This window comes from Ornithorhynchus anatinus, chromosome 14 (genome assembly GCF_004115215.2).
Source record: "Ornithorhynchus anatinus isolate Pmale09 chromosome 14, mOrnAna1.pri.v4, whole genome shotgun sequence".
NCBI lineage: Eukaryota > Metazoa > Chordata > Mammalia > Monotremata > Ornithorhynchidae > Ornithorhynchus > Ornithorhynchus anatinus.
This window is the reverse complement of record NC_041741.1, coordinates 16,268,298-16,295,813: the sequence shown is the minus strand read 5'-3', so window position 1 is coordinate 16,295,813 and position 27,516 is coordinate 16,268,298. Positions and strand designations below refer to the sequence as shown.

At 45.1% G+C, this 27,516-nt stretch overlaps 1 protein-coding gene across 9 annotated transcripts in view; it reads left to right on the top strand.

Annotated features, from left to right (window-relative positions):
* GRIP1 (glutamate receptor interacting protein 1) overlaps window positions 1-27,516 on the top strand; it is a 295,062-nt gene that overhangs the window by 244,834 nt on the left and 22,712 nt on the right. For 4 of the 9 annotated variants that reach the window (XM_029078767.2, XM_039914129.1, XM_029078766.2 and 1 more), the window contains exons 8-15: window positions 10,396-10,543; window positions 12,909-13,078; window positions 16,407-16,550; window positions 18,214-18,369; window positions 20,008-20,194; window positions 20,722-20,867; window positions 22,029-22,109; window positions 26,424-26,493. In XM_029078767.2, coding sequence (XP_028934600.1) covers window positions 10,396-10,543; window positions 12,909-13,078; window positions 16,407-16,550; window positions 18,214-18,369; window positions 20,008-20,194; window positions 20,722-20,867; window positions 22,029-22,109; window positions 26,424-26,493 — 1,102 coding nt within the window. The remainder of the gene's footprint in view (window positions 1-10,395; window positions 10,544-12,908; window positions 13,079-16,406; window positions 16,551-18,213; window positions 18,370-20,007; window positions 20,195-20,721; window positions 20,868-22,028; window positions 22,110-26,423; window positions 26,494-27,516) is intronic. The other 5 variants (XM_039914131.1, XM_029078770.2, XM_039914130.1 and 2 more) reach the window with 3 other exon arrangements.

Here is a 27,516-nt window from a genome sequence, read left to right as displayed (position 1 = left end):
TCCCTTCTGGGGAGAACCATAGAGTTTTTGAGAGATTCTGTCAAGTGCCTGACTGCAGTGGGGTGGAGATGGTGATGACTGAAGCAGCGTGGTATAGTGGATAGGAGAGCAGGCCTAGGCGTCAGAAGTTCATGGGTTCTAATCCTGGCTCCGTCACTTGTCTGTTGTGTGACCTTAGGCAAGTGATTTCACTTCTCTGGACCTCAGTTACCACATCTGTAATAAAAAAAAAAATGGAGAGCCAGAAACTACCATCACTTGTCTGCTGGGTGAGCTTGGGCAAGACACTTTACATCTCTGTACCTCAGTTACTTCATTTGTAGAATGGGAGTGGAGACTGTAGGTCGGGGACTGCGTTCAATTCAATTTACTTGTAACCACCCCAGTGCATAGTACAGTGCCTGGCACGTACTAAGTGCTTAACAGTTACCGTCATCATTATCATCATCAGCTGGCTCGGGGCAGGCGGATGGAGAAGGTGGCCGGGTGTGTTATAGTGAGGTCCGGGGTGGGGGTGGGGGAGCAGGAAGCGGGGGGAAGCCGGGGGCTGCCATTAATGGTGGCCATGGGATAGCAGCAGTTTAAGAGATGATATCAATCAATCAGAGGGGAAGCAGAGTGGGAAGCCTAATGGATAGAATACCGGCCTAGGAGTCAGAAGAACCTGGGTTCTAATCCTGGCTCTGCCACTTGTCTGCTCTGTGACCTTGGGCAAGTCACTTTGTCTCTCAGGGTCTCAGTTTCCCCAGTTGTAAAATGGGTTTACCGGTTCTCCCTCCTACTTAGACTGTGAGCCCCATGTGGGAGAGGGACTGTGTCCCATCTAATTAACTTGCATCTACCCCAGAACAGTGCTAGACAGTTGATGATAATAATAATAATAATAATGGCATTTGTTAAGTGCTTACTGTGTGCCAAGCACTGTTCTAAGTGCTGGGGTAGATACAAGGTAATCAGGTTGTCCCACGTGGGGCTCACAGTCTTAATCCCCATTTTACAGATGAGGTCACTGATGCCCAGAGAAGTGAAGTGACTTGCCCAAGGTCACCCAGCAGACAAGTGGCAGAGCTGGGATTAGAACCCATGTCCTTTGACTCCCAAGCCCATAGTTTTGCCCCTAGGCTGTGCTGCGTGACAAATGCCATAAAAAAAAAGCAAAAAACAGTGCTATTTATTAGACTCTTATTAAACAATATACTAAGTGCTTGGGAGAGTACAGTAGAGTTTGTAGACAGGATCCCCGCCCTCAAGTTATAGGTAGGGGACACAACAGACAAAATAGAGTATAAGGATATAAATGCTTAAGCGCGGCGGGGATAGGGCGAATGTCCAAGTACTCGGGGAGAACGGAATGAAGTTCATAGGTGAGGTTGCAGAAGGGACAGAGGATAGGGTGCAATATGCCCTTGTGAGTAGAGCACAGGTCTGAGCATCAGAAGGACCTGGGTTCTAATCCCAGGTCTGCTAGTTTTCTGTTGTGTAGCCTTGGGCAAATCACTTGACGTCCCTGGGCCTCAGTGCCGTCATCTGTAAAATGGGGATTAAGACCGTGAGCCCCAGGTGGGACAGACCGTGTCTAACCCGATTCCCTTGTATCTACCCCGGTGCCTAGCGCGGAGTAAGCGTTTAACAAATACCACATTATTTAACTATTTTATTATTAAATTGGCCAACCAAATTGAGGTCCAGATTACCGCAATACAGTTTCCCACAACCACCCATTCCCGTTAGCTTTGGAAACCTCCATATCTTCATCTGTGGTTGACAGTCAGTGAAATTGGTTACTTATTCCATTATTAAGCAAATGTGTGCCTGAGAAGGTTGAAGGAGAAGATAAATTATTCACAGTAGTAAAACAATTCAGCAGCAAAAGATTCTGTAAAAGCCTGAAAAGTGATTTTCATCACAAGACTAGGGAAGATTTACTTGGTTTAGGTCAAGTCCCTTGTGTCATGGAGGTGAGGAGAACCATGGGAAGTTAGGGGGAGGGCATTGCCAAGGTAACAGGGGAAGCAGTGTGGCCTAATAGAAAGACCACGGGCCTGGGTTCTAATCCTGGCTCCGCCACTTGTTTGCCGTGGACTCGGGCAAGTCGCTTGACTTCCCTGTGCCTCAGTTACCTCATCTGTTAAACGGGGATTGAGACCATGAGCCCCCTGTGGGACAGGGACTGTGTCCAACGCGATTATCTTCAATCTACCCCAGCACATAGTACAGTGCCTTGCCCAGTAAGTGCTTAAAAATGCCATTTAAAAAAAAATAAAGAGAAAGCAGGTTCTGATCTAACTGATGGGGTCAGATAAAGCACACTGCAGAGAGCAGGTGATCCATTTGTAGGTGATCACATTGACTGAATATTAAAAAAAAAACAATGGATAAATGGATCAGCCAACGGTAATTTATCATAAGCATCCTGGGTACCTCACACTGGCCTAGAGTCACCTAAATAAATCCTTCCAGCGTGTAATAACATTTTCAGTCATCCACTGCTCCTCGCAAGAGGCAAGGGCCATCTTCTGTATCTTTTGGGGAACCTGATGGATGCAGCAATGATTGTAAAGTATACCGTGTGTCACACAGCTATACAACAGCTAAATTTCCAGTTCTATCAATCTACGGCAGGACAGGCACCCAGGAGAGCCGGAGGAAGACATTAATGCAAATGCCGAAACTGGCACAGGAAGGAATATAACCTTGCCTGGGGTAGGAGATGCTCGCTTGCTTTCAAAGTGTCGGCCCTCATCTTTTCCCTTCAACCGAGGATTTTGATCGGTGTACATCCGCTTGACCTCTGCTCTGAGACCATCAGTCACCCTGTTTCTGAAAGCCAGGCTGGTCGGTCTTCTACCGCTATCTCCGGCTACACCGCGAATTTTGGAATTGCTTTGCTCTGACTTAAAGCAGTTTTGATTCTTATTCCATTTCCGCTTGCCAGAGCCATTAGTAGGGTATCCGACTCGCTTCATTCTGACTTGCTCCCTTTATGCGTTCCCCCTCCCAGCCCCACAGCATTTCTGTCCATACTTGTAAGTTATTTCTTTATTTAATTATTTACCTATATGTCTGTTTCCTCATTGAGACTGAAAGCTTGTTGTGGGCAGCGAATGTGTCTGTTTATTGTACTCTCTCCCAAGCGCGTAGTACACCGATCTGTACACGGTAAGCGCTCGATAAATGCAATTGAATGAATGAATATCCTATGGTTACCCCTGTCCTTACGTAGCGTGAACAGCAGCAGTGGAGTGTAATGAGCGTTGCTTCAGTGGGGTAGACCAAGGTCAGTAAGCATGGCACATAGGAGAAGAGGATGGACTGCTTTATATTAGAAGCACTTGGGTCTGTAATCCCTGGACATTTGATATTCGCCTCTCCCCCAACCCTACCACACTTACGTATATATCTTTAAATTGTATATTATAAAGTACTTATTCATATTAATATCTGTCTCCTCCTCTAGAATGTAAGCTCTTAATGGGCAGGGAACGTGCACGCTAATTCTGTGGTAATCGTACTCTCCCAAGCGCTTAGTATGGTGCTTTGCAGATGGTAAGCGCTCAATAAGTACCGTTGATTGATTGTGGGGAGGGAATGTAACCGTCCATTGTTATGTTGCAGTGTTGTACTTTCCCAAACACTTAGTACAATGCTCTGCATACCAGTAAATATGATTTAATGAATGAATGATTGATATAAGCTCTTTGTGGGCAGGGAACGTGTCTGCCAACTCTGCACACAGTAAACGCTCAGTAAATACAATCGATTAATGGATTGATAGATCAGAAAATTCCACAGAGGATGCAGGACTCACGCCCTAAAGGAGGTTTGGTGCTACAAATGCCTGGTATCTTTAACTTGACTCTTGATGCAGTCCAACTGCCCAAGACTTTTTTTGAGTCTCCCAAAAAGCCTATAACCTTATCTATTTGGTTTCCTATCCCTTTTCTCATTACTTTCTGCAGTGCACTTATCATCATCCATGGTATTGATGTGAGTGGTTACTGTGTGCAGAGCACCGTGCTAAACAAAGGCTTAAGAGTGCAATACAACAGAGTTGTAGACACGTTCCCTGCCCACAGTGAGTTTACAGTCTAGAGGGTTGTGTTCTCTTTGGGTCGCGTTGCTCAAAACGACACACGGAATCGCAAATGAGGACGAATCATAGTTCCCCAACAAAATCCACACCTCATATATATTTTAGAGACAAGATTGTTTGGTCGCTCAAACTTTTTTTTTTTTTTTTTTTGGAAAAGATAGGCAACTCCTTTTGGATACAAAGTCTGTAAATTGAAGCCTTACCTAAACCAATATATGGAAGAACTGCTCTCACACTTAATTAGGGAAAACAAGTCATTTGAAGTAGGAGCTGTGATTTAGCATTCAAAGGCTGTTTACTCCATTGTCTTAATCTATTTAGCAATGAAATAAAATGGCCATTTAAAATCGGGGAACCTCTTCCAATTCAAATGTCGCTGGAAGAGTACTCCAGGAACTTCTGGAATGCTGACGAGCCACATGCAAATAAGATACATAAAACATATATATACATATTTATATATATATATATATACAAGTACACATATATATGTAATAATAAATACCATCATTTGTTAAACTCTTACTATGTGCCAAGCACTTTTCTAAGCTCTGGGGTAGATACAAGGTAATCAGGTTACCCCACATGGGGCTCACGATCTTAATCCCCATTTTACAGATGAGGTAACTGAGGCACAGAGAAGTTAAGTGACTTGCCCAAAGTCACACAGCTGACAAGTGGCAGAGGCAGGATTAGAACCCACAACCTCTACTCCCAAACCCAGGCTCTTTCCACTAAGACACGCTATATATATATATATATATATATAATACGTAAGATATTTATATTAAAGATTTCTTTCCCTCTCCTCTTCCCCTTCCCTTTCCCCTTCAGTTACCTCATCCGTAAAACGGGGATTAAGACTGTGAGCCCCATGTGGGACAGGGTCTGTGTCCAGCCCAATTTGCTTGTATCCACCCCAGCTCTTAGTACAGTGCCCGGCACATAGTAATCGCTTAACAAATACCACAGTTATTATTTTTAATATGTATATAATCCCATGTCTGATTTGATTATCCATCAACCAATGGTATTTATTGAGCACCGAGTTTGTGCCGAGCACTGCGCTAAGCACTTGGGCAAGTTCAATACAGTGGAGTTGGTAGATTTGTTCCTTGCCCACAAGGAGCTTACAGTGCACAGGACCCCCATCCCATACATCTTCTGTGTGCCCTAATGAATACCATCAAGCAGCCCTTGGCCAACAGGGCCAGTATTCTACTTTGAAAGAAAAGATTACTTATTTTCTTGGCATTGACACCGTTAATCCGTTTTAGAATGGCTGCTGTTTAATGAGAGGGGCAGCTCGTAGCTGGTCTCATAGCTTCTAAGGTCACATCTCCTCCAAGAGGCCTTCCTTGATTAAGCCCTCTTTCCCCAACTCCCTCTATACCCTTGGCTCTGTGCTCTTTGAGCACTTGATTTTCCCCCCTCTCAGCCCTGCAACACTGAAGCACATAACTGTAACATATTGATTTATCAATCTATCAATCCGTGGTATTTATTGAGCACTTAGTATTCACAGAGCACTGTACTAAGCGCTTGGGACAGTACACAACAGAGGTAGCAGACATGTTCCCTGCCCATAAGGAGCTTAGAGTCTAGAGGGGGAGACACACAATAATATGAATCAATAAGTAATTTATAATATATAATTGAAGTTAAAGGTATATACTTAAGTGCTGTGGGGTTGGGTGAGGCGAATTTCAAATGTCCAGTGGATACAGATGCAAGTGCATAGTCGATGCAGAAGGGAGAATAAGCTGGGGAAAAGAGGCCTTAATTGGGGAAGCCCTCTTGGAAGAAATGGGACCTTAATAACGTTTTGAAGGTGGAGAGAGTGGTCGTGCGGCATGCATGGAGGAGGAGGGAGTTCCATGCTAAGGGGAGGATGTAGGAAAGGGGTTGCAGTGAGATAGACAGGATTGGGGGCACAGTGAGTAAACTGGCGCTAGAGCAGCGGAACCTGCGAGCTGTGTTGTTCCTATTAATGTCCGTCTCCTCCTCTAGACGGGAAGCTCATTACGGGCAACCCAAGCGCTTAGTATCCTCTGCACACAGCAAGCGTTCAGTATATTCCATTGATCGATTGACTGCTACTGTTTGCCCCATATCCCCACTAGAACGACAAGAAGCATTTGGAAAAATCAAAAACAGAGCGCGACTTGCTCGTTTACCAAGAGGTTTCAGTAGGGTCCATCTCAAGAGAAGACCCATGAAATAGTTGGGACCCTTCTCTGAAGATGGAGGGGGGAGTGTTAAGAATTATCGTCTTTTGCAAATGAAGAAACTGACAGGCAAAAAAGGGTCCTATTTATCTGATGAACGCGAGCCAGGCAAGGTTGTTATTAAGATGCAGAAAGTCATTTTCGTTACCTTGGGGAGGTTTTAATCAAGCCATGGGTCCTGATTAAAATGCACCCTTCAAAAGAGGGAAAACTGATTAACAGAATAAAAAATCTGAAACGTTTGCCATGCAAACATCCATCAGTGTATCTTATGCAATTATGTCGCCCATAAATCAGCACACTGGGTAAGTGCTTCGGTCATGGTGTAAATATCTTAATGACCGAAACATCTTTAACCATGAATAATTTATATCTGCATGATTCATTTGCCTCACGCATCTTACTTCACTGGGATCAGCTAACCCTCCCCTGCTTGGGATGTGCCTTCATCTATTTCCTTTCTTACTTCTTCTCCTGTTTTCTTTTCTCCATCCGGCCTTTTTGAATACCGCTTCCTCATTCAACCCCCAATTTACTTCATCTGACTTTTCCCAAGCGCTCGGTACAGTGCTCTGTTCCCAGTAAATGCCTGATAAACACCATGGATTGATCGATGGATTTTCCTAGGTGCCTTGCCAGTCATCTCGGAAGCAATCCAAGGGCATTTCTGAGCCTACTTTCCATAAAACCCTTTGGGAGCAGTCTTGGAGCATCAGCTTGGGAAATTGATTGGATTTCACCAGGTGGCACTGACATCTCTTTTGAGCTGTTAGGGGAATGGTTATTGTGAAAATGATTTGGCGGCAGGAAAGGCTAGCATTCCCAATGAAGCATTTTCCCTTGCAGGCTTACGGTGGCTCCTCTACTTGTCACAATGCCAAAAAGAACTTCTGTGGGTTTAGATTTCCCAGGCGTAGTTAATCTGGTTGAGCATTTGATAGTCATCCCACCCTCAGCCCAACAGCACCTCTATACATATCTGTAATTTATTTCGGTGTCCGTATGCCCCTCCATTCGTTCATTCGTATTTATTGAGCGCTTACCTTGTGCAGAGCACTGAACTGAGCACATAGGAGAGAACGATACAACAGTAAACGGACGCATCCCCTGCCCACAGTGAGTTTACAGTGCACAAGACAATCTAATTCGAAATCTTTCATTATTGGTACATATGCCATTGCTATTTGAGCGTGTGTTACCACATCTGTTATATTTTTTCATTGTCTTTTAATGTATTAGTATTGGTTTGGTCAAGTTTTTTTCTTTAATCTTGGGAGCACATTCATGCGCTTTCCTCTAGGTAAAACGTATACTTTGTTTAGTGCTCTTTCACTTAGCACTCTGTTTTCATGAAGCTAATTCCAAGTGCTCGGTAGGGTATAGCAGTATTTCCAGTGATTTCTTTGCTTGTTTTTCAAGCTGTTCTCTAATCTTACTTAATGGAAAAGAGGAATCCCACCACTTGCATTTCTCTAACGCGGAATGAACTTGGGTTTGAGTTGATCGCCTTCTATTTTAAGAACTGTGAAATGGCTCCATTAGCGCAGTAAATGTCCCTACCCCCTGCAGCAGGCCATTTTGAGCAGGTTTCTACCAGGCCATTTTGACTGTGGGTGATGCTACAGGAAAACACCTGGACCAGTTTGGTGAGAATGATTCCGAGATGGAGCTACTATTTTGAGCGTGATCATCAGTCTAGTGGCAGCAACCCTCAGGCACTCTAACTTCAGGGAAAAGGATGTCAGAGAAGCCTGTGTCGAGGAATTGGGGAAGGAGCTAAGATGTCTAGGTGACGCCTTTTAAAAAAAACAAGTTGCACCAGCCTGAGCCACATGCAGAACTTCTCTGCATCGCTGAAGAATGTGTACCACCTCTCACGTATACTCTCAGCCCCATCTGAAAGAGAGAAATAGCGCCTCCCTACATTAATTCATTCAGTCATATTTATTGAGCACTTACTGTATACAGAACACTGTACTAGGTGCTTGGGAGAGGACAATATAACAATAAGACACATTCCCTCCCCACAATGAGATTACAGTCTAGAGGGAGAGACAGACATTAAATAAATGAATAAATGACAAATATGTACCTAAGTGCTTTGGGGCTGGGAGTGGGGATGAATAAAGGGAGCAGGTCTGGGTGATGCGGAGGGGAGTGGGAGAAGAGGAACTCTTGGAGGAGATCTGCTTTCAGTAAGGCATTGAAGCGGGAGAGAGTAATTGTCGGTTTTGAGGAGGGAGGGAGGTTCAGGCAAGAGGCAGGGTGCGAGTGAAGGATCGGCGGTGAGCTAGAAGAGATCGAGATACAGTGAGAAGGTTGGCATTAGAGGAGTGAAGTGGGTGGGCTGGGTTGTAGTAGGAGGGTAGCGAGGTGAGGTAGGAGCGGAGGAGGTGAGGAATTGAACCGAAATGGTAAGGGCAAGTCTGCTGTTTGCCTTGACACCCACCTCCACCATAGAGGATGATTCTCCACATGAAATAGTTGACCCGAAAGGTGAAATTGCAGCGCATGCTCCATCCATTTTAATGTCTTCCTGGCAGCTAAAGTGGTGAAGAATGGCAAAATTCCTCGAGCTGATGTTACCCCGCTGAGCTCTAAAGCCTGGGATTTACGATCTGTTCAAACACATTCACAGCCTCTTTCCCTAACATGTGGAAAATGGAGGAAGTGCCACAGGATTTCTGAGAGGCCAGTCAATCAGTAGTATTTATTGAGCGCTTACTGTGCACAGAGCACTGTTCTTTAGCACTTGGGAGAGTACAACAGAGTTGGTAGACACATTTCCCGCCTACAGTGAGCTTACAGACTAGAGCTGGAGGTGGGCATTAATATAAATAAATTATGGATATGAACATAAATTCTGTTGGGCTGAGAGAGGGGAAAATATCACATGCCCTAAGGTTTCACAGCCAAGTGTGTAGACAACGCAGAAGGGAGAAGGAATAGGGAAAGTGAGGGTTTAGTTGGGGAAGGCCTCTTGGAGGAGGTGTGATTTTAATAAGGTTTTGTGAAGGTGGAGAGAGTGATCGTCTGCCAGGTATGAAGCGGGAGGGAGTTCCAGGCCAGAGGCAGGATGTGGGCGAAGGTTCGTTGGCGAGATGGTTGAGATGAAGGTACAGTAAGTTGGCATCGGAAGAGCAAATCATGCTGGGTGGTAGTGAAAAATCAGCGATGTAAGATGGGAGGGGGCGAGCTGATGGAGTGTTTGAAAGCTGTCAGTAAGGAGTTTCTGTTTGATGCCGAGGTGGGTGGGCAACCACTGGAGGTCCTTGAAGAGTAGGGAAATGCAGACTGAACATTTTTGTAGAAAAATGATCCAGTCAGCAGAGTGAAGTGTGGACTGGAGTGGGGAAGAGACAAGAGGCTGATGCAGTGGACAAGGCAGAACAGCATAAGCATGCAAGGTCTAAATTAGACAGTCAGTAGTATTTATTGAATGCCTACTGTGTGAAGAGCTCTGTATTAAATACTGGGGAGAGTCTAGTAGATGTAGAAGATGAAGTCCCCACCTGAGTTGTTCACAATAATTTTAGTTAGGATGCAGAAAGTTCATAAACTTTGACCCAAGAACCTACTGTATACATCCTTTAAACATGAGTTCATTGGCGTCAAGAGAAGCAACTTGGCATAGTGGAAAGTGCACCAGCTGGGAGCCCGAGGATCTGAGTTCTAAATTTGGCTCTGCCACATTCCTGCTGTGTGACCTGGTACAAATCACTTGACTTCTTTGGGCTGGAGTTCCCTCATCTGCACCTATTCACCATCCTACCTATAATATGAGCCCCACATGGGACCTGATTATCTTGTATTTACCTTTGGACTTAGTACAGTACCTGGCATATGGTAAGCGCTTAACAAATACCCCATATATTATGAATAAAGGGTCTGGAGATGGAAGAGAAGAAATTTACAAATCAAAGGCTCAGGCCTTATAGCTACTTTGTTAGCAACAGAGATCATTTGGGCTTTTTCGTTTCAGGTTTTTTGTTTTGGTTTGTTTTTTTAATTGACGGATTGGTCACTGGTGTTGACACAGAACTGAATCGCCTCTTCTCGTATGTTTTCTGGCAGATTCTGTGGCGACCGCATCCGGACCGTTGCTCGTTGAAGTTGCCAAAACTCCCGGCGCCAGTCTTGGAGTGGCTCTAACTACCTCGATGTGCAGTAACAAGCAGGTCATCGTCATAGACAAAATCAAACCTGCAAGTATCGCAGACAGGTGAGTGCCAGAGCTCTGGCCTCCTGCATCAGAAGTGCGTAGAAACTGTCAAACCAAAAAGCTTCATTGCCATTTTGCCCGAATTCCGCTTTTGTGAGGCCTTTCTCGTTGTACCTCATTTTTGTCCATGTCATCTCCGACTTCTCTCTCCCACATCCTGCCTCTCCCTCCCTCTTCATATCCAATAGACAATTACTCTTCCCAGCTTCAAAGCCTTATCGAAGGCCCATCTTCTCCAACAGGCCTTCCCTGACTAAACCCTCCTTTGCTCTTCTCCCACTCGCTTTTGTGTCACACTGACTTCCTCCCCTTATTCATCCACCATCCCAGCCCCACAGCACTTAGATACCTATCTGTAATTTTATTTATTTCTATTAATGTCTACCTCCCCGTCTAGACCATAAACTTATTCTGGGCAGGGAATGTGCCTGTTGCGTTATTTGTATTGTACTCTCCCAAGCACTTTGTACAGTCCTCCGCACACAGTGAGTGCTCAATAAATATGATTGATTGATTGACTGACTGAGTGACCCACCAGCCGGCTGAGTGTCCCGAGATGGGATTCTCCCTTTAAGGGTTTCCCCGTTTGGTTTGATTCTTGGACCCCCAACAAAAAGACCCACCAAGTGGCCCCTCTGGCATGTAGCGGTAGAAACTCTCCTTGTTCTTCTGGAGTATTGTTTTCAATAATAGTGAATAATAATTGTGGTATTCGGTAAGTGCTTTCTTTGTGCCAGACCCTGCACTTAAGGATTGGGTTGGATACAAACAAATGGAGTTGGACATGGTCCCTTTCCCATCTGGGGCTCACAGTCTCAATCCCCATTTTACAGATGAGGTAACAGGTCCAGAGAAATGAAGTGACTTGCTGGAGCTCACACAGCAGACAAGTGGTGGAGCTGGGATTGGAACCCGTGACCTTCTGATTCCCAGGCCTGTGCTCTATCCACTACACCAAGCAGAAGGTCCCCCTGGATCTTTGGTCTCTTAGGGTGTGGAATATGGTGGCTATTTTTTGAGGATTTTTTTGTTTTTTTCGATACGCCCCCTTCCCCTCCCCCACTGCATACAATTCATTCATTCACTCAAATGTATTTTTTGAGCTCTTTCCCTGTACAAATCACTGTGCTAAGTGCTTGGGAGAGTACAACAGAACAATAAACAGACACATTCCCTGCCCATAACAAGCTTACCCACCCTTCAGACATTTTATGGCCATCGATCTGTTATGCTCTCCAGTTCAATGGCGGAAGCTGCTCTAATTTCTCCCTCTGTTTTTTGGGTTGCTTTCCCCATCCCACTGCGGATTCCCAGAAGTAAAGAGGTTATCCTCTTAATTGGAACACTGGGGTGCTGGCTGCTACGTTTGCATTTCTCAACTCATCTAATCTCTTGAGTGCAGCAAATAAAGCAGCTAGCCCAACTCCCCCTTGCTTTATAATGCTGGCCCTGGTTGCATTAATTATTGAACCGCCTTGGTCATTCCATCGCCATTTAATCAATCGATCTATTGTATTTATAGAGTGCTTACTAAGTGCAGAGCCCTGTACTAAGGACTTGGGAGAGGACAATACAAAAGAATCAGCGGATGCCTTCCCTGTCCACATGAGCTTACAGTCTAGAGATGAGCCTACAGCTTACTAATACGCACTTGACTTGGAGTGATTCAGAAAAGATAAATGAGCCCGGGTGCTTGTGTGAGAGGATTCAGATCAAATCCTGGGGGCCTGATCATCCCTAGGCTCCTTTTTATTTCTGCTGTCATTCATTGATGTACCGTGTTCAGTTCCCTTCTGCCCCTACTCTAAGGTTTGTGTTAAAAAACCAAAAATTTAATGAATGACGATTTCTCTGTGGCGCCGACTTCCCTTTTTTTTTTAAAGTAAAAAACCCTCCTATAATTCTCATGCCAATATGAAGGAAGTGCAAGCCACGTTCAGACTGTAAGCTCGTTGTAGTTAGGGAATGTGTCTGTTAAACGTTGTACTTTCCCAAGCACTTAGTACAGTGCTCTGCATGCAGTAATAATAATAATAGTAATTGTGGTATATGTTAAGCGCTTACTATTTGCCAACCACCGTATACTAAGTGTTGAGGTGGGTACAAGCAAATCGGGTTGGGCACAATCTCTGTCCCACATGGAGCTCACAGGCTCACTCCCCATTTTACAGATGAGGTAACTGAAGTGACTGGCCCAAGGTCACACAGCAGATATGTGGTGGAGCCGGGATTAGAACCCATGACCTTCTGACTCCCAGACCCGTGCTCTATCCACTACGCCATGCTGCTTCTCAGTAAGCGCTCAATAAATATGATTGAATGATCGAATGGAAGGAATCATCCTGAGTTTTTCTTTTTTCTGTAGATGTGGTGCATTGCATGTGGGAGATCATATCCTGTCCATCGATGGGACCAGCATGGAATATTGTACCCTCGCAGAAGCAACCCAGTTCCTTGCAAACACGGCAGACCAGGTCAAGCTGGAGATCCTGCCCCACCACCAGACCCGGCTAGCACTGAAGGGGCCTGAACATGGTAAGAGGGGCGGTGTCATTAGGCCCCCTTTTCCTTTGACTTTCCCCATTTCAGGTAACGATGCCTCCAGCTACGAAGCCGAAGAAAGGTTCAGTGCTACGGGTTGTCTTCACGGGCTTTCCTTCATCGTCGGAATCCCCTGAGGCTGGAGTTACGTTTAATGAGTGAAAACCACCTATTACTGTCTCAGCTTTTAGATTTCTAGTCAACATAAAGAAATCCTTTGCTCAGAAGTGGACAGCGAAGGGCTCATTTGGCTAGCGATGAAGGCTTGAGCAGCTAAAATTCCTCTCTAAATGATGGAAAGTGGAAGCTGGTCTTTATTTGTTAAGCGCTTACTATGGGTCAAACACTGTTCCAAGCACTAGGGTAGATACAAGTTAAGCAGGATGCTATTGAGGGGCCACTTACTGCAGAGTGAGCAATCAGACATTCTGGCTTTTGGTTAAGTTGGCGCTCCCAACCTTTGCTGGCTGGATGGGATCCAGTGAGATATTTTTAACTTCAAGGAGCCACCAGTGTTTTGAGCCTGAAAAGTAAAAGGATATTACACTTCCCAGTGGTTTTAAAAACATTTCTCCTCTTTCACCCTTTATATAATATGTGAAACAAAAGAAGGCAGAGCCTGTTTCCTCTGTATTCTTTACACCCAGTGAGGTATGGCTGGTTTGGCACTCTCTTTTCCCAAACGCACCCTGGCCCAATGGAAAGAGCCCAGGCCTGGGAGTCAGAGAACCTGGATTTTTATCCCGGTTTCAGGTCTTGACTGCTATGTGATCTTGGGTGAGTCTCTTCACTTCTCTGGGCCTCAATTCCCTCATCCGTGAAATGGGGATGAAGACTGCAAGCCCTGTGTGGGACAGAGGTTGTGTCCAACCTGAATAGCTTGTATCTACTCCAGTGCTTAGTACAGTGCCCTGAATATTTAACAGATACCATCTTAAAAAAAAAACAAACCAAAAACCCACAAGCTTTGTCCAACTCTTGTACAGGTGGCCAGAAACAATCAGGACTCTTCCAGGCAGGTAAAGGTGACCGCTGAATTGGGCTTTCGGCCTTGGAGCTAATTTGGATAATGCCTCTTCCTCCTCCCCAAACCCTCTGCACCTCTCCACTGATAAAAGGATTCAGATAACTTTCCATTGGGATGAGTCAGCTAAATGCAGCCTTTTTAATTAAATAGAGCTCAGACAGTCCTGAAACTAATGAAAGTCTACAGTACCTACCACATTACTCTTATCAGATTTTAATTTCCCACTGCGGGTAGAGTACAGAAATCACGCAATTTAGGCAAGATTATCAAGAAAAAAATGACTGGCATCAGCCCACAGTATTTGAATGGAAATGAGAAGAAACTACAGTGAGAGTCCAGACCTGGAGAATAGGTCAAGTTCCCTGATGATTTCCTACACCCAGATTGAGGGTAAAAGAGCCCTCTTAAAACACAGGTTTTTCCAAAGTATCGATTGACTGTTGCCTACAAAGAATACACAGGGCTCTGCAACCCTATCGTGAGATGGTTGCCCCTTGTACTTGGTCTTAAGGGTTTTTAAACAGTCTCTTTTTAAAGTCATTTTTTTATTTGTGTTTCTTAAGCTTAGTGGTTTTCTACCTCCTCTCTTCCTCTTCCATTTCATAAAAACAGTCACTGGGAAAAGTTGGCTTATTCCAGGTGATTTAGTTTATTCCGTTATAAATTTAAGCTGGTAAACTTGCCCTTTATTCTTTTATATGTTGGAAAAATACCAAGTCATGTTGTTCTGTTCTCATTGCTGTGGGTTAACTTCACCCTCACAAGTCACTGACTTCTCAGGCTTTCAACTTTTGAAAAAGAGAGACGTCCATCTTGGAACTATGGACTCCATCAGAAAGTGGTCCCCATTCAGAGGCTGATTTGCCATGTGACTTTAGTTTTTTTATGATATTTGTTAAGCCCTTATTATAAGCCAGGCACTGTACTGAGCACTAAGGTAGATACAAGGCAGTCAGATTGGACACAATCCATGTCCCACATTCATTCAGTCGTATTTATTGAGCACTTATTGTGTGCATGGGGCTCACAGTCTTCATCTCCATTTTTCAGATGAGGTACCTCAGGTACAGAGAAGTGAAGTGACTTGCCCATGGACACACAGCAGACAAGTGGCAGGTCCAGGATTAAAACTGAGATCCTCTCACTCCCACGCCCATGCTCTTTCCACTAGGCCACGTCGCTTCCGATTTAACAGGGGAGATCAACTCTCCATGCCTCAGTTTTTTCATCTGCATGTGGAGGCGCGGGGGTGTTTGAAGAAGGAGTTTTAAATACCGTTATTTTAGAAAAGAAATTGGCTTTAGTTAGAAGAGTTTTATAAATGGACTGGTGAGAACAGATACACATATTTTAAAGCCATTGAAGAAATTCAAATGAAAAACGCAGAAGGCAAGCAAAGTGCCAATCGTATTACATTTTTTGGAGAAGAAAGCAGTCTTGATTGTATTGATGGAAAGGAGTATTTCTGAGGGAAAGAGCAGAAAGATGGTCGACATGGCACTAAGTGGAAACTCTGCCTTCTAAATAAGACTGATTTCTGTGAATGAGTTAGGGGATTGGGGCTGAATAAAACTAGCCTCGATAATCAGTTATTCCCTTCCAAAATGAAATATGACTTTTGAAAAATCACACCAACACTAAATAACACATTGAGATTTTTGTTTTCTCTTTATTAGCCGGGACCCGAGATAGGCGTCTTGGGCTGACATTTGATAGAAATGGTTTATTGTTGCGGATAATCAGATGCCAGTGATAGATGCTGACTAAATTAAAATGTCAGTGCCGTAAATTGAGCCGGCGGAGGCAACGGCTCCTCTGACTCACAAGCAGATGTGATTTATCGTTTCTTTTTGATTTTTCTCCCCAAATAAGCGGCGCTAACCGGGGGAGATTTGCAAATTTTAATTAATAAGCATATATCGCGGCACCTGATGGGATTGAGTTTTAAGTTAAAAACGGTTTTCACGTCAGCCGCTAAACACGGGGCAAGATTAGAAATTGATTCAGTAGTCGAGTCTAAGGAAGGGCCGAGGGCCGGATTGTCGTCACACGTTATCTTGGCGAAGACGGGAGGTCGCGCCGTCGGTGTAGATCTCGGCTTTGCTGATCGTCGAGAAACAGCAAGAGGCGAAACTGGGTTTAAAGTTTTTCCTTTGCAAGCTATTTTCATTTTCGTTGCATTTTGCCATTGATTCGTGTGATTCAGTTACCTCTCCCTCTTCTTTGGTTCTGTTTATTTTTTGTTCGTTTTTGTTGTGGTGTTTTCTGATTTCCTGTCATCCTCCCGTGTGGCAGCGAAGGTTGAGCGGAGCCTCAGGCCCCTTCCTTGGCCTTGGGATTCCTGGGGTAGCAACTGCAACAACCTGCCGAGCCTCCAGCCTGACCGTGGCAGGATCCCGGCCTGGAAATTCCAGAAACCGCCACCTCCAAAAAGCCCTCGTAATGTGCCACTTTCTCCTCCTACCTTTTTCTTTTGGAGTCCCCTCCCCGACCCGTCTCCCTCCTCTCATTTCAGCCACTCTATCCTTTTCTTTTCTGGATGCGCTCCTAGCTAGACGATATTTGGAGCTAGGAAGAGGTAGGCCAAAAAAGGTCGTTTCCAACCTTTAACGGGGCTCAGATGGAGATGGTGCCGAGGCTGAGGAACGCGGGCTAGGATTGGCATCCTCGGATATGAGAAATGGCTTGTCGAGCTCATATCAGATATTCCCTAAAACAATGATTAGTAGTAGTGGTCGTAATAGCTGTAATAGTAGTCGTAGTGAAAATAGTAATAATAGCTATAGGAGTAGTAGTGATATGAGTAATAGTGATATAAGTAGTAGTGATAATAGAAGAAGTATTAGTGGAAAGAGCCCGGGCTTGAGAGTCAGAGGTCCTGGGTTCTAATCCTGGCTCCGCCACTTGTCAGCTGTGTGACTTGGGGCAAGTCGCTTCGCTTCTCTGGGCCTCAGTTCCATCATCTGTAAAATGGGGACTGAGACTGTGAGCCCCACGTGGAACCACCCGATCACCTTGTATCTACCCCCGCGCTTAGAACAGTGCTTGGCACATAGTAAGCGCTTAACCCATGCCATCATTAGTAGTAGTAGCAGTAATAATAATATTAATAGTAGTAAAAGCACTTGCTAAGTCCTTACTGTGTGCAAAGCACTGTACTGAGCATGGGAAAGAGTCCTGGGTGAGACCCAATCGATGGTATTTATTGAGCGCCTTCTGGGTGCAGAGCACTGTACTAAGCGCTCGGAAGAGGCCAACGCAACAGAGTCGATAAGACCTGTCCCCTGCCCAATTAGATGGGGTCCCTGGCCCTTGAGGGACCTTCCAGTCTGAGAATAAAGGGAGGAAGAGGACTGATGACAGACACGTGAGGGGAAAAAAAAAATCCACGTTAAAGACAAGGACAGGGATCAGTGCGTGAGGCTAATGAACGCAACCCTCCGTCTCCTGGGTGAAGAAGGCTTTCCCGTCCTCTGTTCCTTGCTTGAAGCCAGATGGCTAATTGCTTTTTTTGTTCTCCTCTGAACCGGAAGATTCCCGCCAGCCCATGGCTTTTGGTTAAGGACGACTCGGTCATTTCAGATCAGCCAACGGGGCCTGATCTCATAGTAATTATGGCATCTAAGTGCTTACTATGTGCCAAGCATTGTTCTAAGCGCTGGGGTAGATAGAAGGTAATCAGGCTGTCCCATGTGGAGTTCAGGGTCTTAATCCCCATTGTCCAGATGAGGTAATTGAGGCCCAGAGAAGTGAAGTGACTTGCCCAAGGTCACACAGCAGTCAAGTGGCAGAGCCGCGATTAAAACCCCCGTCTTCTGACTCCCAAGACGATGCTCTTTCCACTAAGCCATGCTGTTTCTCTGATAGTCCTCCAGACCGTAAGCCCAACGTGGGCAGGGAATGTAACCTTTATATCGTTGTGTTGTACTCTCCTAAGTGCTTAGAACAGTGCTCTACACACAGTAAGCACTCAATAGATACGACTGATTGATTAGTCTGGGCCGTCTCGGACGTTTTCCGTTTGTTCCCGGGAGGTGGGCGGGTGGATGCCTTGCCCTCTGTGCCTGGGACCATGCCGTGCTAGGCCTTTGTTTTCTTGCAGCAGCCTTGGTGACATCCTCCTTCTCACCTACCTCCATGAGCGCTTATAGCCTGAGCTCCCTGAATATGGGGACCTTACCCCGCAACCTCTATTCCACCAGTCCTCGCGGAACTCTGATGAGGAGGAGACTGAAAAAGAAAGATTTCAAGAGCTCACGTAAGTAGGACTGTAATAATAACGGTGGGACTTGGTAAACACCCACTTTGTGCTGTTCTAAGCGCCGGGGTGGATGCAAGCAAATCGGGTTGGACCCGGTCCCTGTCCCGCACAGAGCTCATAGTCTTCATCCCCATGCTACAGATGAGGGAACTGAGGCACAGGGAAGTGAAGGCACGTGTCCAAGGCCACACAGCAGACGTGCGACTGCAAGATTCTGGGATGGTCTATGGGAACCCGCTGTGCGAGGCAAAGGGGAATGATAACAGGAGCATTCTGTGGGCTAAAATATTGGAAAATGGGAAATGATTTCTTTCTGGTATTTGTTAAGCACTTACTATATTCCAGGCACTGTACTAAGTGCTGGCTTAGATGCAAGGTTGGACACAGACCCGTCTCACATGGGACTCACATTCTTAATCCCTATTTTACAGAGGAGGGAACTGAGACACAGGGAAGTGAAGCGACTTGTCCAAGGCCACACAGCAGTCAAGTGGCAGATTCAGGATTAGAATCCAGGTCCTGCTGACTCCCAGGCCAATGCACTGGCTAGTTGCTAACTAGGGGCATTGGCTTCCTCAAGCCTTCTTGGTCTAAATGGCTGCTTGTTTGTTGTTTTCCAGGAGGCAAGGCAGTTTTTGGCCTGGGAATATATATATTTCTTTTTTTTTTTTTTTGGTATTTGTTAAGCGCTTACTATGTGTCAAACACTGTTCTAAGTGCTGGAATACAAGTTAGTGAGGTTGGACACAGCCCCTGTCCCGCATGGGGCTCAGTCCAAGTAGGAGGAAGAACAGGAGAACTGAGGCCCAGAGAAATTAAGGGACTAGCCCAAAGTCACGCAGCAAGCAATTGACAGAGTGGGATTAGAACCCAGAGCCTCTGACTCCCAGGCCCGTGCTGGATTAGTTATGCTTGTTTGACAGTCAAATTGAGGTGCACCCAGCTTTCATTGGCTTAATAACCAAGATTGAAGATGAGGACCTTTAGGTAGATTTATCTAAAAAGATCACTCTCCCACCTTGAATCGTGGAGAAACAGCATGGTCTAGTGGTTAGAGCGTGGTCCTGGGAGTCAAAAGGATCTGGATTCTAATCCTGGCTCTGCCACTTGTCTGCTGTGGAACCTTGGGCAAGTCTATTCACATCCCTCTCTGCAAAAGGGGGATTAAAATGATAAGCCCCAAGTGGGACAGGGACTGTGTCCAACCTGATTAGCTTGTATTTCCTCAGCTCTTAGTACATTGCCTGGCACGCAGTAAATGCTTAATACCATTTTTTTAAAAAAGAAATAGTGGGGATTACTTTAGCAGCGATAAAACATCTGTCCTGTATGCATTTTTCCTGCTTGCACTCAGTCTCCTCTGCTACATGGCATAGTTGATAGAGCCTGGAGACAGACGGTTGTGGGTTCTAATCCCAGTTTTGCCACTTGTCTGCTGTGTGACCTTAGGCAAGTCACTTCACTTCTCTGCACCTCAGTTTCCTCATATGGAAAACGGGGATGAAGACTGTGAGCCCCATGTGGGACAGGGACCGTGTCGAACCCGATTTGCTCGAACCCACCCCAGTGCTTAGTACGGTGCCTGGCACACAGGAAGCGCTTAAGAAATACCAGAATTATTATTATCATCTCTAGTATCGCTCGCCTCCAGCACCGTTGGCCTCGCCGGTCAGGTAGTCCACACGGAAACCACGGAGGTCGTGCTGACGGCAGACCCCGTAGCGGGATTTGGAATCCAGCTCCAGGGCAGCGTGTTTGCCACCGAAACGTTGTCTTCCCCACCGCTCATTTCCTACATCGAGGCCGACAGCCCAGCAGAGAGGTGAGCCACTGGACGACGGCGGGAACTTATTTCCGCTCCGCACTTGCCCCTTTGAATTTTGGGACGGGGCCCACGGTGAGCAACGCGGGACGGAATGGGTGCTCGGCTCTGACGGAAAGAGGCTGTGTGTTCTCTCTCGGGTCTGAGAAGACCGTGCACCCCCTGGCCTTTATGTTGCAAACAGAAAACCCATTTACAAAGTACTTAAATGCCAGCTTTAATATTTCCTCTGCCAAGAGAGAGGCTCCCATCTATCTCTGCTGTATGCGAGCTCAGACCAAAATCATAGACCACACCGTAGTCCTGAATTGTTAATGGTTTCTTTGGAACCTTTCTGATAATCTTATCTACAATTATTTGTAGCTCTCACATACAGAGTTTGTGCAGGGTTACAATTAGCTTGATCGAAGCTTCGCCTCGGCCAGCTGCTAGTACGGGTTAGTGACGGCCAAACGCTAACCATGCCAGCTGGCTAGGATCGTCTGTAGCCGATACTTAGCCCCGCTGTTGTGCGATTGTGGATTCAGGTGTGGCATCCTGCAAATCGGAGACAGGGTGATGGCCATCAACGGAATTCCGACGGAAGACAGCACGTTTGAGGAGGCCAATCAACTTCTGCGAGACTCTTCCATCACCAGCAAAGTCACCTTGGAAATAGAGTTTGACGTGGCAGGTAGGACCACCCCTTCTGCCTCTGTTGGAAAGCCACGGTAGTTTACTGTGTGAACTACATTGGTTTGTTGGGTTTTTTTAATGGAATTTGTTAAGCGCTTACTATGTGCCAGGCACTGGTGGGACATAGTCCCTGTCCCAAATGGGGCTCCCAGTCTTAATCCCCATTTTACAGATGAGGGATCTGAGGCTCAGAGAAGTGAAATGATTTGCCCAAGGTCACACAGCAGACAAATGGTGGAGTCGGGATTAGAGCTTAGGTCTTTCTGACTCCTAGGCTGGCACCTGAGGACAAATGAGCCACGGTCCACATTTATAATTGAGTTGGCTTGTTAGTGTCATTCTGAAATAGGCATTGTTTTTCTACTAGAAAAAGTTATATTGTACTCTACCCAGTGCTTAGTGCATACAGTAAGCGCTCGATAAATGCGATCGAAGGAACTGTGATGGGCTAATTATAAGAGGAAATGCAATGAAGAAATGGCAAGGCTTCTCATTTAGCCACAAGTTTTATCCTAAAGTTTAATGATCTCTTACTTTGAATACAAATGTGCATTTTAGAGATATGATTCTTTTTTTGGTCTTAGCAGTATTGTTAACAAACCACACATAGTACAGAGGAAAGGCCAGGTTTATTTTACTATGAAACCTCAAACAGTTAAATCCAGAGATTATTTTACTTTAAAAAAAATAAATCCATCCTTAGCTATCAAAGGTTACTAGTGGGAAGGTTTCCTGAATGATCCTCTGGGATAAATTAAGTTGGTGATTTTATCCCAAGTATAAATTGAGTTCAATGTAGGTAAATTTATGTATTTATGTCTTTATTTATTTATAGTAATGTCTGTCTCCCCCTCTAGACTGTGATCACATTGTGGGCAGGAATGTGTCTGTTCTTCTATTGTTCTCTCCCAAGCACTTAGTACAGTGCTCTGCATGCAGAAAATGCTCAATAAATATGTATGAATGAATGAAGGAAATGAACTTGATCTGAACCTTTACTTCTAGTCTCTGTAAATATTTTTCATGAAATTTAGTCACTTAATATTACTTTAGCCACACCCCATCCTTGCTCCTCAACTCTGGCTATTATGAATCAATCATTGCAGTGTAAATGTTCTAGTACATTCCCATTGATGATCCTCTTCCTTTTGCATTACAGAATCTGTCATTCCAAGTAGCGGGACTTTTCACGTGAAACTACCCAAGAAACACAACGTGGAACTTGGAATCACTATAAGCTGTAAGTAGAAGTGAGTTCTTCAAAATGGGGAAATATTATGGAAATGTGTTTTGTTTCATGTGGCTTTCAGATGTTGCACATTTTTATTTACTAAAAATCACCAGCAAAAGTTATAATACCAGGTCCCAATTCAGGCACATGGAGAAGTGTAAAAGTCACAGTGCTATGAAATAAGCAGGGCCTCGTGGAAATAGCTCGGGCTTGGGAGTCTGGAGACCTGGGTTCTATTTCTGGCTCCACCACGTGCCTGCTGTGTGACCTTGGGCCCATCACTGAACTTCTCTGTGCTTTAGTTTTCTCACCTGCAAAATGTGGATCCAGTGCCTGTTCTCCTTCCCCATTAGACTGTTACCCCCATGTAGCAGGGCACATGGACTGTGCCCCACCCGATTTGCTTATATGCACCCCAACTCTTAGTACGGTGCCTGGCGCACAGTAAGCACTTAAGAAATACCAGAATTATTATTATTATTGGTCTGATTGATCGACCCCAGCGCCTGACACGTAGCAACTGCTTCACAAATGCCTTAAAGAAAAATAGAAATCAACCTAAATCAATGTGCATATGAGTGCTGAAGGGAGGTTTATAAATCTTAATGCAGTGGGTCATTGTTAATTGATTTTACCTGGGAAGGAGGCGATTAACTGGGGAAGGCTTCTTGGAAGAGGAGGGATTTCAGAAGAGCTCTAAAGATGGAGAGAGCTGTGTTGTGATGGATTTTTTCTTTTAACGGTGTTTAAGCGCTTACCATGTTCCAGGCTCTGTACGTACCAAGAACTAGGGTAGGTACAAGCTAATCAGGTTAGACACAGTCCGTGTCCCAAGTGGGGCTCATAATCTTAATCTAGACTAAGATCATCGCAGGCAGGGAATGTGTCTGTTATGTTGTTAAATTGTACTCTGCCAGGTGCTTAGTTCAGTGCTCTGCACACAATAAGCAAATATGATTGACTGGCTTAATCCCCATTTTACAGATGCGGTAACTGAGACAGAGGAAAGTAAAGTGATTTGCCCAGAGTCGCACAGCAAACGAGGGGTGGAGCTGGGATTAGAACTCAGGTCCTCCGAATCCCATCCCCAGGCTCTTTCCACTAGGCCATGCTGCTTCTCTTGAGGGCAGAGGCCGCACCAAACAAGGAATAGGGCATGCGTCAAAGAGGAAAATTGGTAAACAGTTGGAACTTGCCGGGACGTGCCTCAGAAACTCCAATTGGATCTTAGAAATTATCCAAATTTGAATTTACCTTTTCCCATTGAATGTTCACTAATGTTTTAGCAGCAGCATTTTCCCTGGAGATTAGATATCTAGGGTTGATTTTATGGTCCTGGAGAGACATTTATGGCACATGAATGTCAGGTATTTCTTTTATCGATGTGACTATTATCACAGCCTGGGTGGACTGTTATTTTCACCTATCGTGCCGTTCCTTGCGATTTCGCGGCTGGGCCGCAGGGAGGGAGGCAGCCGGCACGTGAAAAATCCCAGAGTTTGGGCTTTGAAATTGCCACCTGTCTCACTTCCCGAGTCTCCCAACTGGTCAGACCGTTTCATCGCCTGCTGTTCCCTGCGAGAGCGTTTCTCTGTGAGGCCAGAGAACTGCTGAACTGCTGGTTATGTGTCTAAACAACTCTGCACATAGTAAGCTTAGTACAGTGCTCTGCCCGTAGTAAGCACTCAATAAGTACCGTTGGTCGCGGCTCTTCCATCTCTGGAATCTTAGGGCAGTTTCACTAAGCTCTTGTAGACAGGGAACGTGTACACCAATTCTGTGAAGCGCTTAGTACAGTGCTCTGCACACGCTAAGTGCGCGATAAGTACCACTGGTTACAGCTCTTCCATCTGTGGAATCTTAGGACAATTTCAGTAAGCTCACTGGGGGCAGGCAACGGGTATAGCAATTCTGTGGTATTGCACTCTCCCAAATGCTTAGTACAGTGCTGTACTCACAGTAAGCGCTCAATAAATACCACTGATTGACTGACAGCTGCTGGGGGAAACCTCTTCGACCGCTATTCTGTGCTTAGCACTGAACTAATGACTGGCCGAGATAAAAGATAATCAGGTTGGACATAGCCCCCGTCCCACATGGAGCTCATGATCTTTTTTGTTTTGTCCTAATGGCATTTGTTTAGCACTTACAGTATGCCAAGCACTGTACTAATCGCTGGAGCAGAAACAGGATAATCAGGTTGGACTCAGTCACGTCCCACTTGGGACTCACAGTCTTAATTCCCGTTTTGCAGATGAATTAACTGAGCCACAGAGCAATGGCGTGATTTGTCCTATGTCACACAGCCGGCAAGTGGTGGAGCCGGGATTAGAACCCAGGTCTCCCGTCATCCCTGCTGTGGACATAAGGTGTAACTGAGGTTCCTGCTGTTGTAAGTGGCCCACTATTATAGAGGGGGTCCTCGTTGATTAAAATTGAATTTCATAGTCTCACGAGTTTGTCAAGTATTCAAGATGTCAGATGCATACTGTAAGCATAATAAGAGAAAAATATTAAATCTGTAAACTTGGCCTGTAAACAAAACAAAACAGGGAAGCGATGTGGCCTAATTCCAGTTCTGCTAGTTGTCTGCTGAGTGACCTTGGGTACGTCACTTCACTTCTCTGGGCCTCCGTTACCTCTTCTGTAAAATAGGGATTAAGACTGTGAGCCCCACGTGGAACGTGGACTATGTCCGACCTGATTAGCCTGTAATCAGCCGGTCTCTATTTATTGAGTGTTTACTTTGGTTGGAGATTTATTTCCGGAAGACATTAGGAATGAATATGATCATAGTAATTATAGGAAGAATAATACAGTTTTATTCCGAAGAGCCAGACTAAGATTCTACACACGCTCAACCCCCACACCCCCCCTCCACAGACACAGACATACAGTCTCTCTTTTCCTTTTAAATGTTAGTCTGGTCAAAGCAAAGTTTCTTGGGAATCCAGGTTAGGTTGTAGTACATGGTAACATTTGCTTCTGCTTGGGATGAGTGAAAATTTGATTATAAACTCTGCTTTAGGGACCTTTAAATGGCAGAGACAAAGAAAGTCATTTCAAGCTGTGGACTGGTGAGCCCAATCTCTCATCCAGGCAGCAAGTCGTTTTTTTGGGTGGGGTAATGCCCATTTGGACAATTTTAAGAATGAAAGCCCACATTCAAATCTTCCTACTTCAAAGTGGAGATTTTGTTGTTGTCCAGAGTGCAGGCCTGGGAGTCAGGGGATCTGTGTACTAATCCAGACTCTGCCACTTGTCTGCTGTGTCACCTTGGGCAAGTCACTTCACTTTTCTGAGCCTCTGTTTCTTCATCTGTAAAATGGTAATTCAATACTTGTTCTCCCTCCCACTTAGACTGGGAACCCCTTATGGGACAGGGATTTTGTACAACTCGATCTTGTATCAACCCCGGTACTTTATAGGTGGTAAGCACTTTACCAATACTACTTAAAAACACATTTCATCCTTGCTTTGGGTTTGAAGTAAGTGATCAAGAGAACGAGTTTTCCAACTCCATTGTGTGTGACTCTCCCAGGCGCTCAGTACAGTGTGGTGCACACTCAGTACATGCCTTTGATGATTGATTTGTTTTTAGTTTTCATCAAATGCAAAGATTCTAATTAACTGAAAGCAATAATAATAATGATGGTATTTGTTAAGCGCTTACTATGTGCCAAGCACTATTCTAAGCGCGGGAGTACATTCAAGATAATCAGGTTGTCCCACGCGGGACTCACATTCTTAATCCCCATTTTACAGATGAGATGACTAAGGCCCAGAGAAGTGAAGTGGCTTGCCCAAGGTCACACAGCAGACAAGTGGCAGAGCCGGAATTAGATCCCGTGTCTTCTGACTCCCAAGCCCATGCTCTTAACCTTAGGGCCAAAAAGGTTGTCATTGGAAAAATAATTTCTTGTGCTTTTGATCATAAAGATAAGAAGCATGAAGAACTAGTGGACCCCAAATTACCAAGGGACAGTTTCAAAGCAGTCAATGCCGCCTGAAGAATTGAAACATTCATGTCCCCACCTCGTGCCTGAAATGTGGATTTATGTGTTTTTGCAATCTCTCAGACCATTAATCTCCTTAAAACTGCGCTCTAGCCCATCACGTTCAGTGACGTTGCTGTAATGTTCTCTCATATCGTGCACACTCGGTCCATTAATTTGGCATCAGTTTAGGTTCTCTAATATCCTTGTTTGCTAAATTCTCTCCCAGTGGAAACTTGCCTTGGAATAAAGTTGATGTACAATGATGGGAACTCCAGACAGCTCTGAGTATGAACACTATCATCTTATTTTTTGTTTTCTGTTCCAGCACCATCCAGTCGGAAACCAGGAGATCCTCTTGTTATATCTGATATCAAGAAAGGTAGCGTTGCTCACAGGTGAGAAATGAAATAAGCTCCCACTGGTGGAATGGTAAGGATGGGTTCAGCTGTTTGGGATCGTCCCCTTTCGATTCTTCGGCCGTTCGTTGGACGAGCTAATGATGATGGTATTTGATGATGATGGTACAGAACAGTGTATAGGTATGATGGTATATAACTGTGTGTGTCAAGCACTGTTCTAAGCGCTGGGTTATTCTGTGTGCAGAGGACTGTAGTAAATGCTTAGACAAGCACAGTTCAACCGAGTTGGTAGACACATTCCCTGCCCACAAAGAAATTACAGTCTAGAGAGGGAGACAGACATGAGAACAAATTACAGGTATGGACACAAGTTCTATGGCTGCTTCTTGGTTGATACTGAGGCCATCGAAGAACACCAAGAATCTTGGCTAGCCCAGAACCTCCTGGGGTTCTGGATCGCCCACTCCAGACTCTCTACTGTGAAGGAATAATATTAATTGTGGAATTTGTTAAGCATACTATGTGTCAAGCACCATACCGGGGTAGACAAAGATAATCAGGTCCACGTGGGGCTCACAGTCTAAGTAGGAGGGAGAACAGATATTGCATCCCCACTTTGCAGCTGAGGAAATTGAGGTAAGGAAGAAGCCTCAAGAAACAGCGTGGGCTAGTGGATAGAGCAGAGGCCTGGGATTCAGAACGACCTGGGTTCCAATCCAGGTTCTGCCAATCGTCTGCTCTGTGACCTTCCCCAAGTAATTTTACTTCAGTGCCTCAGTTCCCTCATCTGTAAAATGGGGATTTAGACCGAGAGCCCCCTGTGAGACAGGGACTGTGTCAACCTGATTACCTTGTATCTGCCCCAGCATTCACAATAGTGCTTAACACGTAGTGAGCGCTTAACAGATAGCATAAAAAAAGACTCAAGTTTTAATCTTGTCTCTGCCACTTGCCTGCTGTGACCTTAGCCTAGTCGCTTTTCTTCTCTTTGCCTCAGTTTCCTTCCCGGTAAAATGGGGATTCGATACCTCTTATCCCTCCCACTTAGAGTGGGACCCC